The sequence below is a fragment of the Haliotis cracherodii genome, unplaced genomic scaffold (genome assembly GCF_022045235.1).
Source record: "Haliotis cracherodii isolate W230 unplaced genomic scaffold, xgHalCrac1.p SCAF_13, whole genome shotgun sequence".
In the NCBI taxonomy this organism is placed as follows: Eukaryota; Metazoa; Mollusca; class Gastropoda; order Lepetellida; family Haliotidae; genus Haliotis; species Haliotis cracherodii.
The window spans coordinates 9,697,322-9,714,646 of NW_027266268.1; the positions used below are offsets into that span (position 1 = coordinate 9,697,322).

The 17,325-nt window shown below is 42.2% G+C and overlaps 1 protein-coding gene across 1 annotated transcript; it reads right to left on the minus strand.

The window, feature by feature from the left end:
* Nucleotides 1-1,611: 1,611 nt before the first annotated feature.
* LOC139459592 (serine/threonine-protein kinase Nek7-like) lies at nucleotides 1,612-16,504 on the minus strand. Its single transcript, XM_071241152.1, has 8 exons — nucleotides 16,305-16,504; nucleotides 13,675-13,737; nucleotides 12,082-12,192; nucleotides 11,357-11,465; nucleotides 9,546-9,653; nucleotides 8,017-8,111; nucleotides 7,671-7,784; nucleotides 1,612-7,019 (listed from the first exon to the last, which is right to left on the minus strand). The coding sequence occupies exons 1-8, from the start codon at nucleotides 16,494-16,496 to the stop codon at nucleotides 6,813-6,815; spliced, it is 999 nt and encodes a 332-aa protein (XP_071097253.1). The 5' UTR covers nucleotides 16,497-16,504; the 3' UTR covers nucleotides 1,612-6,812.
* Between the last annotated feature and the right edge of the window lie 821 nt (nucleotides 16,505-17,325).

Sequence of the window (17,325 nt, forward strand, 5' to 3'; positions counted from 1 at the left end):
TTTTATACGCTTGTCTGGGCCAGACCAGTGAGTGATATTATGTTTGTTTGTTTGTTGTTTCACGCCACCCTCAGCTATAATCCATTGATTGCTATCATGAGCATAGATCCATGCAATTGGAATACGATGACATGCATCAACCAAGTCAGTGTTAGTCGCCTCTGACGGTAAGCATGGGTTGCTGGAGACTTATTCTACCCCGGATCTTCATGGGTTGATTCGTATTATGAGGTGAAATGGGGTTTAGCGTAGATTCAAGATTACTGCACTTTCATAGGGTTTTGGTTTGTTTAACGTCGCACTCAGCAATATTCCAGCTATATGACGGCGGTCTGTAAATAATCGAGTCTGGACCAGACAATCTAGTGATTAATATCATAAGCATCGATCCACGCAATTGGGATCGATGACATGCATGAACCAAGTCAGCGAGCCTGACCACCCGATACCGTTAGTCACCTTTTACGGCAAGCATGGGTTGCTGAAAACCTATTCTACCCCGGAATCTTCACGGGTCTACTTTCATAAGGACGTGCATTCACGTGTGTGTGGCATCTTGTACCAGCCAGGTGTGATGCCGGTTTTGTAGTGTTAGCCCACTGAAATACCATGCCGCAGTTTAACATGGACACCCCACTCAGACTCCGAGCCGACCAGTCCTTGTGTTATCCCCTTTATGCCGAGCCCCAGACAGGGAAACAATAAGTACCATATTTTTACGTATTTTGGTATGACCAGCCGGGGATCGAACCACCCACCTTCCGAACTCCAGAAAGACTATATCCAGACAGACTGCAGTCATTGATATCATGAGCAACGTCCACCACTTGTCGTGGGATCAGGGGATTGTGTGTCGGGGTGTGCCTCGTGTTTCACACTGGTGGTTGGCAGTAGGGTAGACGACAAACCCCTCTTAACCAGGGTTTCGATTCAACACATGGATACACCGTTGGGTTTCCCTTGCTGTGATTTTGCTAAAACATTGCTCAACACGAGCAGGTATTTGAGGAAAAACAAATACTCGTAATTGGGGCGAATCTAGAATGCTTTCAAATGACAAAAGCATCGTTGCCAATATGGACCCAGTATATCATCGACAAACCATCGAGAGTACAGTGACACACAACCATCCCAGCCCACAAAGCCCGACTACCTGTCCCTTTTTTTCTGTAGACTCTAGCAACAAAATGTTATCGACTCTAAACAGACAGATAAGCATTGAAGAGGCTGCCAACCCCATTTTGGTACGCGGGATTCGGGGTCTATTTATGGTATTCGGGACTTATTCGTGTGGTGCGCGGGACGCATAAATAATCGCAATTGGTATGCAGATTCAACATTTAAAACAAATCTTTATATATTCGATTGTTTTGCACAAGTATCGCACCCTTTTATGACCTAAGTAGGTATGGTTGCCTGCGACCGCCATTCTGTCTTGTAGATTGAATTCTAGATGTGCTCTTGATATTTGGGTTAAGTAGTATTCGAGATTCATTGAAATAAAGTGGAACGGCCACGCCATCGGGGTACGATGACCCTCGTCTCAGACCATGGGCCACGCCAATGAATCTCTTCACAGACATACACAAACACAAGTGGATGTTTCCTGTATTATATTTATTCATAGATTACACCCACATCAACCCCCTCTCCATCCTGACGCACCCCGGGAGGGTACCTACATCACGCAGACACTCTAGGTTCACAGCATTTGACAGGTTTCAATGCAGAGAAAAGTATGCCATTCCGTGCAATTTGTGATATTTTTAACATAAAATCTTCAACTCATATCTTCACATCAACATTAGATTAGAATGGACATAAGTGAACTCCCCAAAGTAAGCAACACGTGAACAATGACATTTACTTCGGTGTGTCTTGGTTACTAATAGTCTACTATTCGCTACATCCTTCCTTATATCCTAGTTGAGTGTATACATGGGAGGGATGGAGAGGCTTTCATGGCCTGTGGTATATGTAACTGACGCTGGAATGTTTGTGGAATCATTTCCCTGGTTGAGCAATACACTCTGTGGTATTTCTACATGACATATCACACGATGGCGCCACCGCCCGACTACAGCAGAGGAGTCACCTGCAATCTGGTCTGCCATGTGTCACGAAGCGATCGCTCATGGTAACTCCCATACTTCAACACGGAATTACAGTCGTAGTAGTGTTTGTTACAAGGCCCAGTGAGTCTTTCCATAAAACGATCTTACTCACATACTTTAACATATACTTACTACAGTCGTAGAGCTAAGACCGCTTTGAGGAACGGATCCGGGCAGTAGCAGTGAGTGAATATCGATAAACGCCCAAGGGAGGGTGTCCAAAATATCAAAATCCTCTCTCCCATAATTTTACTGCCTACAACCTACTACATGAAGTGGACACCACTCTGGATCCGCCTATGACACCAATCTGAGGTTAAACATAAATAGTTCAGGAATGTCTTGTGGGAAGAAAGTGGAGCAGGCAGCAGCCGAGAGCTTGTGGCAGGGTACAGTTTAGGTCAAAATAAATTTATAAAATTCAGATAGAAAAGTTGCCGATTTTGTTTACCAGCAGGCTGAAGATGTGTCTCCCTTCTGTTGTCAGATGGTGGCAAGAAAAATGTAGTGAAACCAGACAGGATGTATCAAGGCTACGGAAATACAATGACACCAGGACAAAGTATGTGTTGATTGATGGTGAAAAACCAGGTGTCATATTGGTATCATTGACCAGACGATAACATGCGGTGTACAGTGACACCAGGGTATGGAGGTGGGAAAGGGATGACAATACAATACTTTCTATGTACAATATATCTATTAGACACCTAATAACAATAAGTGCTTGTTTCATCTGTGACTGGATAACACAACAACTGTATTCACAAGAAACACAGGGCAACATTCAATGTCTTCACAGACGAGGTTAACAACAGCAAACTAACATGCTTGAACTAAAGCTAAATTCCAATCATACTGTGGACTCCCCTCATCTCAGAAAGAAGCAACAGTCTGGGGACCAGCAGATATTAGGGGACACAAGAACACCAGGGGTTGCGGAATAACATCCTCTTTTATCCCCTGTATCTCTGGCTATATACCCTGTACCCATTCCCACCACCCCTTCCTCATAAGTCTGGTTGAAATTACACAACCCTAAGTACAGTCATCTGATCACATAACATAACAATCAAATGTGAGAGAAAAATTCTAAGGACTGATGAGAGAAGGGAGGTGGTGATTTCCCTTCCCAAACATAATCATCCTGCTAAAAGGCCCGACCATTAGATATTTGGGGGTTATTTCATCAACAACAAAATCGTTACAGAAAATGCTTGAAAAAAGTAATTATGCTTCAGACTTTAGGGTAAAAAGGTACTGTCTGCTACAATAAGCACATTGTTGCAAGGTTTTGTTAAAAAAATTTATTTTGGCTCATACATTTGATTAAACCAATATCCATTTTTTTAGCTGTAGCTTTAAAAATATCTAGTCTCCATACCAAATCCCAAACATCCACCCCTAAATATCAAAAGGTCAGTCCCTAATGAGCCCAGGATAATTATCATAGGAATGGAGAGAACATATTAGAATATTTGAGGAATAACAGATAAAGGTGAGTTAGTGTGAGTTGGGTTTAACGCCGCTTTTAACAATATTCCAGTTATATCACAGCGTGTCAGCTTAATGTGGGAGGAAAACCCGAAGTGATGCAGGTCTCAGACGTTTACCACTTCGGTGAAACCCACGAGCACGGATATGGTGCTGACAAACCTAGAAACATAATTGGGGAGAACCAGGATTTGAACCCACAATTGTAGGTTTCTGGCGTGCCCAAGGCACGCAACTCTGCACAGCAAATTGAGGCGCCTTAGACGACTGGGCCAGGCGTTCCCCCAACAGATTAAGGGTGACGTTAAGGATGAGATAAGGAAAGTCCACCGTACTCGGAGATATCACATATTTGATCTGTCTTCTGTGTAGTTATGTAGACAGTAGACTGTGGGGTCTGTACCACGGGACCCAATTCCTTTTAGTGGCCCATTGGCAGTTCAACAACTGGCTACATTGGTGCTATTGAAGGTTTAACACTGTGTGCTAATAGCTATTGCTTGCTAAGTAAATACTCTTCTTGGCAACTGAAGAGACAAGTACAATACGCCTACAATATTGTTGCCTTGGTGACCAGAGTGTAAAGCTGTGGATGACTACAGCTCAAACCTAGTTACAGGCAGGGGAGGCAACTCCACCTAAACTTAATACTTTTGCTGAACAGCACAAAAATAACACAAAAGTGACAAAACAATGGACGGATTTCTAGAAAAACAACAATATCTAAATATAAGACATGTCAAACATCTAAAGGATGATATGTAAAATATAATATAAAATGCTTCTGAACAATCACGATGGACGGTTTCTGCAGAAGAAAGCTCCTGCACGGGTGAGCACAAGTGTTCCAATCATGTGGCATCTTCTGAATAATTATTGAGTAATCATGATTATGACTATGATGATGATCAGATCTCAACCTGGTAAGACCATCTTTGGCTAAAATAAACAAACTAAATAAATACTCTCAGAGAAGCAGTAACTCAGCATCAGTCGAACATCGCGAAGTCGGTCATTCTGCTAGTTCAACAGAGGATGAAAATAATTATGAGAGAAATAACTAATAAAACAAGAAAAACTTGCCACACAACATCATCTCAGTGTGCACACATGTAAAGCAAACCAATCAAGTCAGGAGGTTCAAGGGGGGTAACTCTTGGCCCCTGCTGTGTAAAAACAATGGACCAATACAGTGTTTATTTGTTTGTTTGTTTGTTTGTTGTTTAACGCTGCACTCAGCAATATTCCAGCTTTATGGTCGTGGTCTGTAAATAATCGAGTCTGGACCAGACAATCCAGTGATTGATATCATGAGCATCGATCCACGCAATTGGGATCAATGACATGCATTAGGACCAGTTCAGTGAAACCCATAAGACCAGCCATTGCTTAATGCAATATTCCAGCAGTATCACGGCCTACAAGAAGTAAAATATTATATTTCCACTTCTGGAAAGCTTCTGGGCAGATCATGTCTGACCATCTGTGATCGGTCCATCCTAACACGATCCCAATGAATCTGAACAATCAACAGGGTGGTGTGCTCACAGCACCATTGTGCAGCAAGGGAAGCAAGGGAGACAACTAAGTGTCAGACAGATGTACAAACTTAGACAATAATACTGGGATAATACTGTGCTGTGTCTGGAGGCCTACAGCGGATGGGAATAAGGTAACATTCATTTCACAGGCTTATCATCTTCCCATGAAGTTTTAGACAAAAAGCTGTCAATACATCTTCAGAATCAAATTAATTTGTCAAAACAGCTCACAGTTGATAAGTGTTATCGCCTGATGCCCGAGCCACACAACACATGCATCCAAACACAGCTAATTTGTTGAATGTATCCACACAATGCTCACATCCAACCACAGATAATCTGTTGAATGTACCCTCAAAACGCTCACATCCAACCAGATAATCTGTTGAATTACCCACACAACACTTGCATCCAAACACAGATAATCTGTTGAATGTACCCACACAACACTTGCATCCAACCACAGATAATCTGTTGAATGTACTCACACAACGCTTGCATCCAACCACAGCAAATTTGTTGAATGTACTCACACAACTCACATCCAACAACAGCAAATTTTTTAATGTACCCACACAACGCTTACATCCAACCATAGCAAATTTGTTGAATGTACTCACACAACACTTGCATCCAACCACAGCAAATTTGTTGAATGTACCCACAGAACACTCACATCCAAACACAGCAAATTTGTTGAATGTACACACATAACACTTGCATCCAGCCATGACTAATGTGTTGAATGTACCCACATAACACTTGCATCCAGCAATGACTAATGTGTTGAATGTACACACATAACACTTGCATCCAGCCATGACTAATGTGTTGAATGTACACACACACCGCTTACATGAAACCACAGATAATCTGTTGAATGTACCTACACACCGCTTACATCTAACCATAGCAAATTTGTTGAATGTACTCACACAACACTTGCATCCAACCACAGATAATCTCTAGAATGTACCCACACAACACTTGCATCCAGCCATGACTAATGTGTTGAATGTACCCACACAGCAAAATCAATTGCCATGGTTATCAGAACTGTTCTGCAGCAGCCCCAAAGAGGCCACTTCCTGGAGGTGGGGACTACATCAAGACGTATCTATGAGTGTTCAAGTGGCTACATTATGCAAGCAGTAAATAAACAGGACCACTATGCAAAACTGACTGATCTATCATGAATGATGCAACTGGTTCAAATTGCAGGAAGGTCAGTGTGTACTTCCAGCAAATAAGCATTCTAGCAGTTGTTGTGTTTTGACTAGCGAGGTCGTTTGACCTGCCATCTAGGTGCAGGGAAGTATAGAGTCCTGGTGTATACAACACACATATCCGGGCAAGACATGACCGAGTGTGACCATTCTAGGTCACGTGAATACAGTGATCATCACAGGTCAGCTCACACCGTGGCAACAAAGATAGACCATTTACAACCTAACAATGTCAGTCTTAATAAAATCTCTGGATTTAACACTTTACACAACTGCAGTGAATTAAATAACATGACCTGCATAACGACAGTGACCCCTACAATGAAGGACAAGGTCAAATAGACAAGTGAAAGACAGCTCTCTGTAACCTGATGATAGTGACCTCTAAAGTGAAGGTCAAGGTCAAATGACACATGAAGGTCAAGGTCAAAATGAAGTCAAGACTGCTGGGGTGTGGACGTAGCCATGGCCTGGAACTGCTGTGGTACAGCTGGCTTCTGCGCCTGTGTGGTGGCACCAGCACCCTGCTGTTTCTGTTGCTGCTGGAAATGAACATTCATCTTCTGTGCTACGGAGTAGGCATAGTCGATACTGGGCCTCTGTTCAGGGTCTGGGTTGATACACATGGCTACCAGTTCTCGCAGCTGTAAACAAGTAATTGTGAAGTGGTGTTATGGATGCAGACATAAACAACGAATGTGGAGCTGTGTCACAGACGCAGCTGTAACCAGCAATGTTTAAGTAGCGTTATAAGGTTATGGATACAGCTTTAAACAAGATGGAAGTCTGTGTTATAGACAGGAACAAGTTGTGAGTAATTCAAGTCTGTGTTGTACAGAGTAATTCAAGTCAGTGTAATACACAGAAACAAGCATAGAGTAATTTAAGTCAGTGTTGTATACAGTAATTCTTTTACAATAAGAGCTATTTGCAACATTAATCATCATCCAATGTAGCTATATGCTATTTTTAATATCATCAAGTAATATTGGCCTGTGTTTTTGTTTCGTTTGTTGTTTTACACCGTACTCAGCAATATTCAAGCTATATGACAGCAGTCTATAAATAATCAAGTCAGGACCAGGCAATCCAGTGATTGAAATCTTGAGCATCGATCCAGGCAATTGGGATATGATGACTTGTATCTGTGAAGTCAGTGAGCCTTACCACACGATCCTGTTAGTCGCCTCTTACGACAAGCATGGGTTGCTGAAGATACATTGTAACATTTTCACGTGTCTATTGGCCACTGGGAGCCCCTGGCTAGGGGGCACCTGCGAACACATGTATCTCACCTCGCGGGAGTAGTGGTCAGATGGCAGCGGTGGGTAGTCACAGGATTCAATCTTCTTACACAGCGAGTACAAGTTCATCTTATCTCCATAGAACGGGGACTGTAGTGCTGCCATCTGGAAGCAAGGGAGACAACTCATTGTCAGACAGACATAGCAAGTAAATAGTAAGTAAATATCTATGAATAATAAATTGTTAAAATATCAAACACTTGATACTGACAGAAGGACTGTCAACAGAGGTCACCATGGTGACATTACTGAGAGCGAGACACAGCAGGACTGTAGTGATAACACAAACACACAGGGCACTATCGGTGTGGGTCGTACTATCAGACTATATCATCACCTCATACAGTAGACAGCCCAGTGACCAAATGTCAGACTTGAAGTTGTAGCCATTTTCATGAATTCTCTCTGGAGACATGTAGTATGGTGTCCCCACTGCAACAAAAACACATACCTTACAAACAACACAAACATCAACAGTTCAACAACAAACATCAACAGTGTCAATGAAAGCCTGACTTTGTGAATAACCTCTTTATTTCAATCATTGTGACATCAGTATACTTATTAAAACCTCAGGACAGGAAACATGACAACTATTGTGCTGCACCTGCCTACAGGGCACATACCAAGGGAATGTGTCGCAGCTGTGTAACTACCCAGGAAATGTGTCACAGCTGTGTAACTGCCAAGGAAATGTGTCGCAGCTGTGTACCTACCCAGGGAATGTGTCGCAGCTGTGTAACTACCCAGGAAATGTGTCACAGCTGTGTACCTACCCAGGGAATGTGTCGCAGCTGTGTAACTACCCAGGAAATGTGTCGCAGCTGTGTAACTACCAAGGAAATGTGTCGCAGCTGTGTACCTACCCAGGAAATGTGTCACAGCTGTGTACCTACCCAGGAAATGTGTCACAGCTGTGTACCTACCCAGTGAATGTGCTGCAGCTGTGTACCTACCCAGGAAATATGTCACAGCTGTGTACCTACACAGGAAATGTGGCGCAGCTGTGTACCTACCCAGGAAATGTGGCGCAGCTGTCTACAGTGTACCTACGTAGGAAATGTGTCACAGCTGTGTACCTGCCCAGTGAATGTGCTGCAGCTGTGTACCTACCCAGGAAATGTGTCGCAGCTGTGTACCTACCCAGGAAATGTGTCACAGCTGTGTACCTACCCAGGAAATGTGTCACAGCTGTGTACCTACCCAGGGAATGTGTCACAGCTGTGTACCTACCCAGGAAATGTGTCGCAGCTGTGTACCTATCCAGGAAATGTGTCACAGCTGTGTACCTACCCAGGAAATGTGTCACAGCTGTCTACAGTGTACCTACCCAGGAAATGTGTCACGGCTGTGTACCTACCCAGGGATTGTGTCGCAGCTGTGTACCTACCCAGGAAATGTGTCGCAGCTGTCTACAGTGTACCTACCCAGGAAATGTGTCACAGCTGTGTACCTACCCAGGGAATGTGCTGCAGCTGTGTACCTACCCAGGAAATGTGTCGCAGCTGTCTACAGTGTACCTACCCAGGAAATGTGTCACAGCTGTGTACCTACCCAGAGAATGTGCTGCAGCTGTGTACATTGTACCTACCCAGAGAATGTGCTGCAGCTGTGTACCTACCCAGGGAATGTGCTGCAGCTGTGTACATTGTACCTACCCAGGGAATGTGCTGCAGCTGTGTACATTGTACCTACCCAGGAAATGTGTCGCAGCTGTGTACCTACCCAGTGAATGTGCCGCAGCTGTGTACATTGTACCTACCCAGGGAATGTGCTGCAGCTGTGTACATTGTACCTACCCAGGAAATGTGTCGCAGCTGTGTACCTACCCAGGGAATTTGCTGCAGCTGTGTACATTGTACCTACCCAGGGAATGTGCTGCAGTTGTCTTGGAACTGAAGAATCGACCAAGACCAAGGTCACCAAGTTTGACAACACCCTGAGCAGTAATGAAAACATTGGCTGGCTTGATGTCTGAAACATAATACTTGATAGTAGAATCATAGTATGGTATAATGTAGTATGATATGATGTATGACTTCATTCTTTAGTGACATAGTTTTGTGAACATCAAGGCATGTCAAATCGGTTTGGGAGAAAATATCATAGGATCCTGGCAGACCAAAGGAACGCAATTCTGCAAAGTGAGTTTGTTGCTTATATGATAGAACCACAACAGCCACATCTCCGACTACAGCAATACTAAGACTGAGTGGGAAATCAGCTCAGACAGTGAGGAACTGTTTTCTTGCTGAAGGTATGAAGGCTATCTGACCAGTCCGAGGTGTCACTTTGACGGACCTGCATTGTCTGCTTTGATGAAATGGTGTAAAGGTCACAGTGTATGGCTACAACTGTCATGGAGACATATTTGGTTTAGTGACGAGTCACACTTTAAGCTTCACCATGCAGATGGTAGACCTTGTGTTTACAGGCGTCACGGGCAACGTTATGCATGAAACTGCATACAGATTTGGTGGTGGAAGTGTGATAATGTGGGCAGTCATCTGGTAGAACACTGGTAGAACAGGCTTGGTCAGTTGGTGCAAGTTTGGGGGAATTTAACTACACAACAGTACATGGATGAGTACATTCATTTGGTCACATGTCCTTTCCATCATCCAACAAACAAACATTATTTTCCAATGTCATTAAAATCAGATCTTAGTTCTCGCTACCGCTAAACAAATATCTGAGGACATCCCATTACGGGCCACGTCCACCGGACCTTACAGGAACTGTGACCGACCAATGGAATGACCAATCAGAAGGCAGCTTTCTTGTGCTTTACGGCACTAATTTCAAATTGGCGACTACGCTTCGAAACATTTTGACAAAAATCTCGATTACGAATTTGAAACCTGTACAAAAGAACATTCTGGAATGGCTAATAGATGGTCTACATAGTATGGATTCAGTTGTTATACCTGTAACTATCGTTCGGAGTTAAAGTTTTCGAGGTTGCATGATTAAAAATCACATTCCGACTGTCACTTTCATAATCTGGTAAGCGATGCTCTGTTGGTTGGATGAAAGGTCGTTCTGACTTGACCCCTAATGGGATGTCCTCAAATCTTTGTTAAGCGGTACTGAGAACTGAGGTCTAATTTTTATGAGACTGATTATTTTCCAACAAGACAAGACAATGCCCGACCTCACAGGGCAAGACTGACAACAGCCTTTTTCAAGAATCACAACATCCATGGCCCTCAATGTCTCCAAAATTTAAACCCAATCAGACATTTATGGTGTGATGCACTGGATCAATGACTGCAAGGACGTCAGCAACAACAGCAACAGAATCTACACTTGGCACAAGCACTACAGGCAGAATGGGTGAACATTTCCTGGCCACAAGTCGAGTTCTGATCATGCTGATTGCTTACTAGGGATGACGATGCCAGTCAGTTTTGGATTCTAATGGTGGCCATGCAAGATATTGAGAACAGATGACCTTCACATTGAAAATCTACTGTTCCATGAGTGCCACACATGCCATATGGAACCTTGGTCAATGACACTGATGAACACCTAAAACCACTTTTCCGGAGATTTTTTGCCATGTTTGCTTAGTATATTTCCAGTGTACACACCCATCTCTGTGAGAGATCCCTGTATATATATCTACAGTATCCACGCACTATGCATGATTTCATGATATATCTGTGTAGACCTACCTCTATGCATGATCCTCCTGGAATGCATATGATCAAGGGCACTACAGATCTGCACAAAGTATTTCCAGATGGTTTTCTCAGGGATGAGGCGGTTCTGCTTCTTAAAGTGCTGAACAAGAAATAGGAACATGATCAGGAGACAAAAATATTCTCTGTACATGAGAAGTCTATCTTTGGTAACAAAAGAGTAGTGTAAAAGTGCCGTCAAATACCTTTCACCACCAAAGAAAAACATCCCCACTGGAAAATATGGAACAGCTAGAAATAACCTATATTACCCATAGGGTTAGAAATACCTGAGTTCCTACAAATTGTATGTGCAGTGGTGCAAATATTACTTCTTGCGCACATGTGCATTGTTTCCCTTCTTCTGGACATCATTTAATCTTATTGTGACGTGAGGTCGGAATGACGTCACACTAGAAACGATGTCAAAGCTGAAGATTGTTGACGTCATTCGACAAATTGTAGTTTTCTAGGACAGTGGTGGTGATAAGAGCATTTTTCTAAAAGTGAGCTCAAAAGAATTAAGAAATAATGGGTAATAAAGAAATCATTACACTCACATATGTGTCATACTGATTTTATTAAACTTGGCTTGGGAAATACAAGAATTCTGATACTCATTTCGAAAAATCAGTATGACACACATGCTTGTATAATAATCTCTATGAATGTTGTGCATAAAAAACACATGTTCTTACAACCGTCTCAAAACTCCATACCTTGATCATCCTAGACAGGTCCCCAGCATCCGCCAGCTCCAGCACGATGTTCAGCTCATTGTTACCAATAAAGTTGGCCAGGTATTTGATGACATTTGGGTGATTAAGTTGCTGCAAGAAACAATTGTACTGATACATATGTAATGCTAGGGTTCATAAAAAAACTTGAGCCACTACATTAAAGGCCTCTTCAAGACTGTTTTCAAACTTTAAAGGCTAAAACTAAATCACATCATCAATAATCAAACTTTGGGATACAACCTATAGGCAAATTAATAACATGATCGATCAGTGCACGACTAGCCATCCCTTTGTATTATAGACAAATTAGTGTAACATCACACCAGTTACCACACACACTGATATACACCAGTTACAACACACACTGATATACACCAGTTACAACACACACTGATATACACCAGTTACAATCCACACTGATATACACCAGTTACAACCCACACTGAAATACACCAGTTACAACCCACACTGAAATACACCAGTTACAACCCACACTGGTATACACCAGTTACAACCCACACTGAAATACACCAGTTACAACCCACACTGGTATACACCAGTTACAACCCACACTGAAATACACCAGTTACAACCCACACTGAAATACACCAGTTACAACCCACACTGAAATACACCAGTTACAACCCACACTGAAATACACCAGTTACAACCCACACTGGTATACACCAGTTACAACACACATTGATATACACCAGTTACAACCCACACTGACATACACCAGTTACAACCCACACTGACATACACCAGTTACAACACACATTGATATACACCAGTTACAACACACACTAATATACACCAGTTACAACACACATTGATATACACCAGTTACAATCCACACTGATATACACAAGTTACCATGGTTTCAACAGATACTGACATACACCAGTTACAACAGATACTGAAATAAACCAGTTACAACAAACCCTGATATACTCCAGTTACAACAAACCCTGATATATACCAGTTAAACAGACAGTCACACTGATATACAACAGTTACAACACACACTGATATACACCAGTTACAACCCACACTGGTATACACCAGTTACAACAGACAGTCTCACTGATATAGACCCATTACAACACTCACTGAAAGAGATCAGTTACAACACACACTGATATAGACCAGTTACAACACACATTGATATACACCAGTTACAACACACACTGGTATACACCAGTTACAACAGTCACACTGGTATACACCAGTTACAACAGTCACACTGGTATACACCAGTTACAACACACACTGGTATACACCAGTTACAACACACACTGTTATACCTCAGTTACAACAGTCACACTGGTATACACCAGTTACAACACCCATTGATATACACCAGTTACAACACACACTGGTATACACTGGTATACACTGGTATACACCAGTTACAACAGTCACACTGGTATACACCAGTTACAACAGTCACACTGGTATACACCAGTTACAACAGTCACACTGATATACACCAGAGACAACAGACACTGACCATGCTGATATACACCAGTTACAACACACACAGATATTACACAAATTAGCTGAACTTACCCTCAATAAATCGATTTCCTTGATGCAATCCTGCCTAGCCTTGGCATCCATCATCTCAAATATCTACAACAGAGTGGGTATCTATCAGTCACATCAGGGATAGAAATGTATTTATATTTTCAAGTGTGTCACAGGGCAACTATAAATTTGTTTACAAGTGCAGTTTGGAATAAAAGTGTGCCAACTACACGAAAACATATTGCCATTCTCTAAGACTACATAATAAACAGCTGTAATTTGGAAAGCTTGCCTCATTCCTTTCATTATGATTGATCATGTTGATAATGTACCCTTTTTTATTTCTCAAAACCCAAATCAATATTTACAAATCATACTGTACATAAAACATGTTCGTATGTTCATCATTTTCCATGTGTTTGTCATATATATTTGTTGTTTTATATAAAAAGCATTGTCACAAGGTATTGTCAAACATAATATGTTTTCTAAGTGTGCCCTTCAGGCATCAGAAACTTATTTCAACCGCACATTTATAATTTTACAATGCCATCGGCATTAAACTACAAGGAATCAAACCATGTAATACTATGTCTATAAGGCATGGCGACTTATGACAATATAACCACTTCAAACTACTACCACTGTTCAGGTAGAGCACTGGGAGTGAAACCATGGTTTTCTCACCAACCTCCCAAATAATCATGAAAATAACCTTGGCTAACTATGACTCCCCCGAACATGCTTGAGGTTACCTGGACTTTCCTAACATGCTTAGAACTACAATATTGTTGACAGACTACAGACTACAGTCCGTTTGACTCCAAATGAGAACGATGAATTGCAAAATAACTCGAAATCCAGAAAAGTGTATGAAACATCAATACGGTACTTGACCATGAATACCCTGTACCCAACAAAATCTGAATTTTGTTTATTTTAACACCCATGACGGATGAAGTTCTTTAAGAAACTATCATGTAATTTTGTATAGAAATGTGTACATGACACGTAGGGGGGGACAAACCGTGGAAGGCACAGCGCAAGCACTGCACGTTCTGTGGTAGGGGAAATGACAGAACATTAGAGGGGCCATCTCATGATAATTTCAGTCGCAATCTGACTCGCTCATGCCATAGATCTCGTCGTCGGAACTGCTGGTGCCTGAACCGACTGCCACTATTATAGGTCGGACTTTTGCTGGCCGTAGTCCATCTCATGACCAATGACGTGGTTCTATCTCGTCAACGACTGTGGCCAAACAACGCCTCCATGTTTCTACTGTTACCCGACCAAGGGATTCCTTTACCATGTTTACGAGTTGTTCAACGTCTCGTAATTTGAACGTTGTGTTCGATTGTCCAACGTCACCCTTGACGAAGCCCCATACCAACTCGATTGAATTCAGGTCGCAGTGATAAGGTGGCAGTCCAAAGACAGCATGACCCTGACCCTTGATGTAACTGTCAACTTTATACACAGGGTCAGGTTTCATAGTTTTAATGATTTCATAGAGCTGTGGTTTTGTCGCTCGAGAAAGAGAGGTAATGTTCCTCTGTTGCAGCCAAGTAACCATGTCTCCTTTACGGTTATTAGAGTATGGAGTCTTGCTTTCTGGATCCTGCACACTATGATACGGTGCATTGTCCATGACAATGAGAGGCTTGGTAGGCAAAGCAGGGACTAATTTATCTTTCACCCACTCCAGAAATACATTGCCTTTCATTTCTGTGTGGTAGTCCCTGTTGTCTTCGGCCTTGGCTCTAAAGACGAGGTCACAGTCTGGGAGAAAACCCTGACTAGCAAAACCAGCATTGAGAACTATGTGTCTTTCACCCTTTCCCATTGGTAACTTTCTACCAGACTCCTTACAGTCACCACTGGGTACCCACTGGCTGCTGGCTGTGTGTGATGCATTTACCATGTTTACCCATGTCTCATCTAAGAAGATGGGCTCATATCCTTCTTCACGTTTCTGCTTGATGGTACGAAGGTAATGATTTCGGAGACGAACAATGTCAGACCGTTAACACAACACAGCCCTATTTCCTCAAGTTATCTTTTTGTATTTGTAACCAAATGTATGCAAAAGCTGCCATAGTTTGTACTTTGTAACACGTAAATCATGGTCAGTTTCAAGGTGTTTCTTCAAAATTCTTAGGGACAGGTACTTAATTTCTGAGTGCAGTTTAACAATTGCACGTCTGACTTGATCCCTCTGAAAACTGTCTAATTTAACAACCTTGCGTGGTTTTGACATGTTCCCTACCTCCTTGGCCTGACTATTTGTATCTCGTCGACTAACAACATTTTTCAGTTTCTGAGGGGACATACCAAGTGCTTTTGATGATCGTTTCAAGAATTTATTAATTGCATAAAAAGGCTTTGCTCTTTCTGCTTCACTTCTAAAGAAATCATACACATTCAACATCAACTGTTTAAAATCTGCTGAGTAGCGCATCTTGTCATTGAATGAACACGGTCCCTGTGTAGCACGTGCAGACCGTGCTTGCGCTGTTCCTTCCACGGTTTGTTCCCCCTACGTGTCATGTACACATTTTCACACATTGTACCCATGTCAGGAATCGAACCCGGGTTTTCGCTGTGACGAGCGAACGCTTTAACCTCTAGGCTACCCAACCATTCCTTACATACTATAGACTACTACATACTTGCACTTTCTTGAGAGCGACAATACTGTTGTCGATGAGGTTGAGTGCCCTCCAGACCTCGGAGAACTGCCCCTTGCCGATCTTCTTCTCTACCTTGAAGTTGGTGAGGCCACTGTAGATGTTGTCAGAGTCCTGTGTGACGCACACCTCGGACTCCACATGGCTCGGGTCACACTCCATCGGGTCCATCATGGGGACGGCTGTAAACACACACAGGCATTGTAAGGTGGATGGTTGAAAAGTATTTCTGTATTATTTTGTTTGTTGTTTTACATCATTATACATTGCAGTAGACAATTTCAAAGCTACATCATCGCAGTAAAAATAACTCAGCCTGGGCAAGAAAACATGCAGTTTACCGGGCGCAGCTTATTCATGTTATTTATCGCTAATTGGATCAGGCTGCCACTCTTGCTTCGCAGATCTTACTTGTCTCTTTGATCCTTAAGGTTAGTTGTGTTAGCGGTTAGAGTAGGTTACCTCTAACTCTATCCTTAACCTTTGGATCCCCTCTCTGATAAAGTGCCCCTTTTATGATTATTAGGGTAAGATACCCCTTCCCATCAAACATCACTTCACGATCCTTAAGGTTGGGCAGCACTTGCCAATCAAACACCCATTACGATCCTTAGGGTTAGACAACCTTTTACAATCCTTAGGAAGATTAGTAATGAGGTAGGGTATGGGCTAGCTATTTCTTTAACAAATTAATCCATTGTTATTTGAAGAAATTTTGATTTTTTTTTTACCAAGTTTCGCTGAGAAAATGTGTACTGTGAATGCACATAAAGGTAAACAATCGGGTGCTGATGACTTGGAAAACAAGTGCCGATGTTCCCGTGTTAGGATGTTGGCAAATTTATTAGATTATCTTGTCAGTCTAGGTTTGCTTCAAGCTGTCAATGTGAGTTGGATTCCACACGCAGTGCTAACTGAAATCCGAAAAGTGCACTAGGACTACTTCCAGTATTTTAACCTTACATAAATTATTAAAAGTCTATTTTGTCACCAGACTCCACAA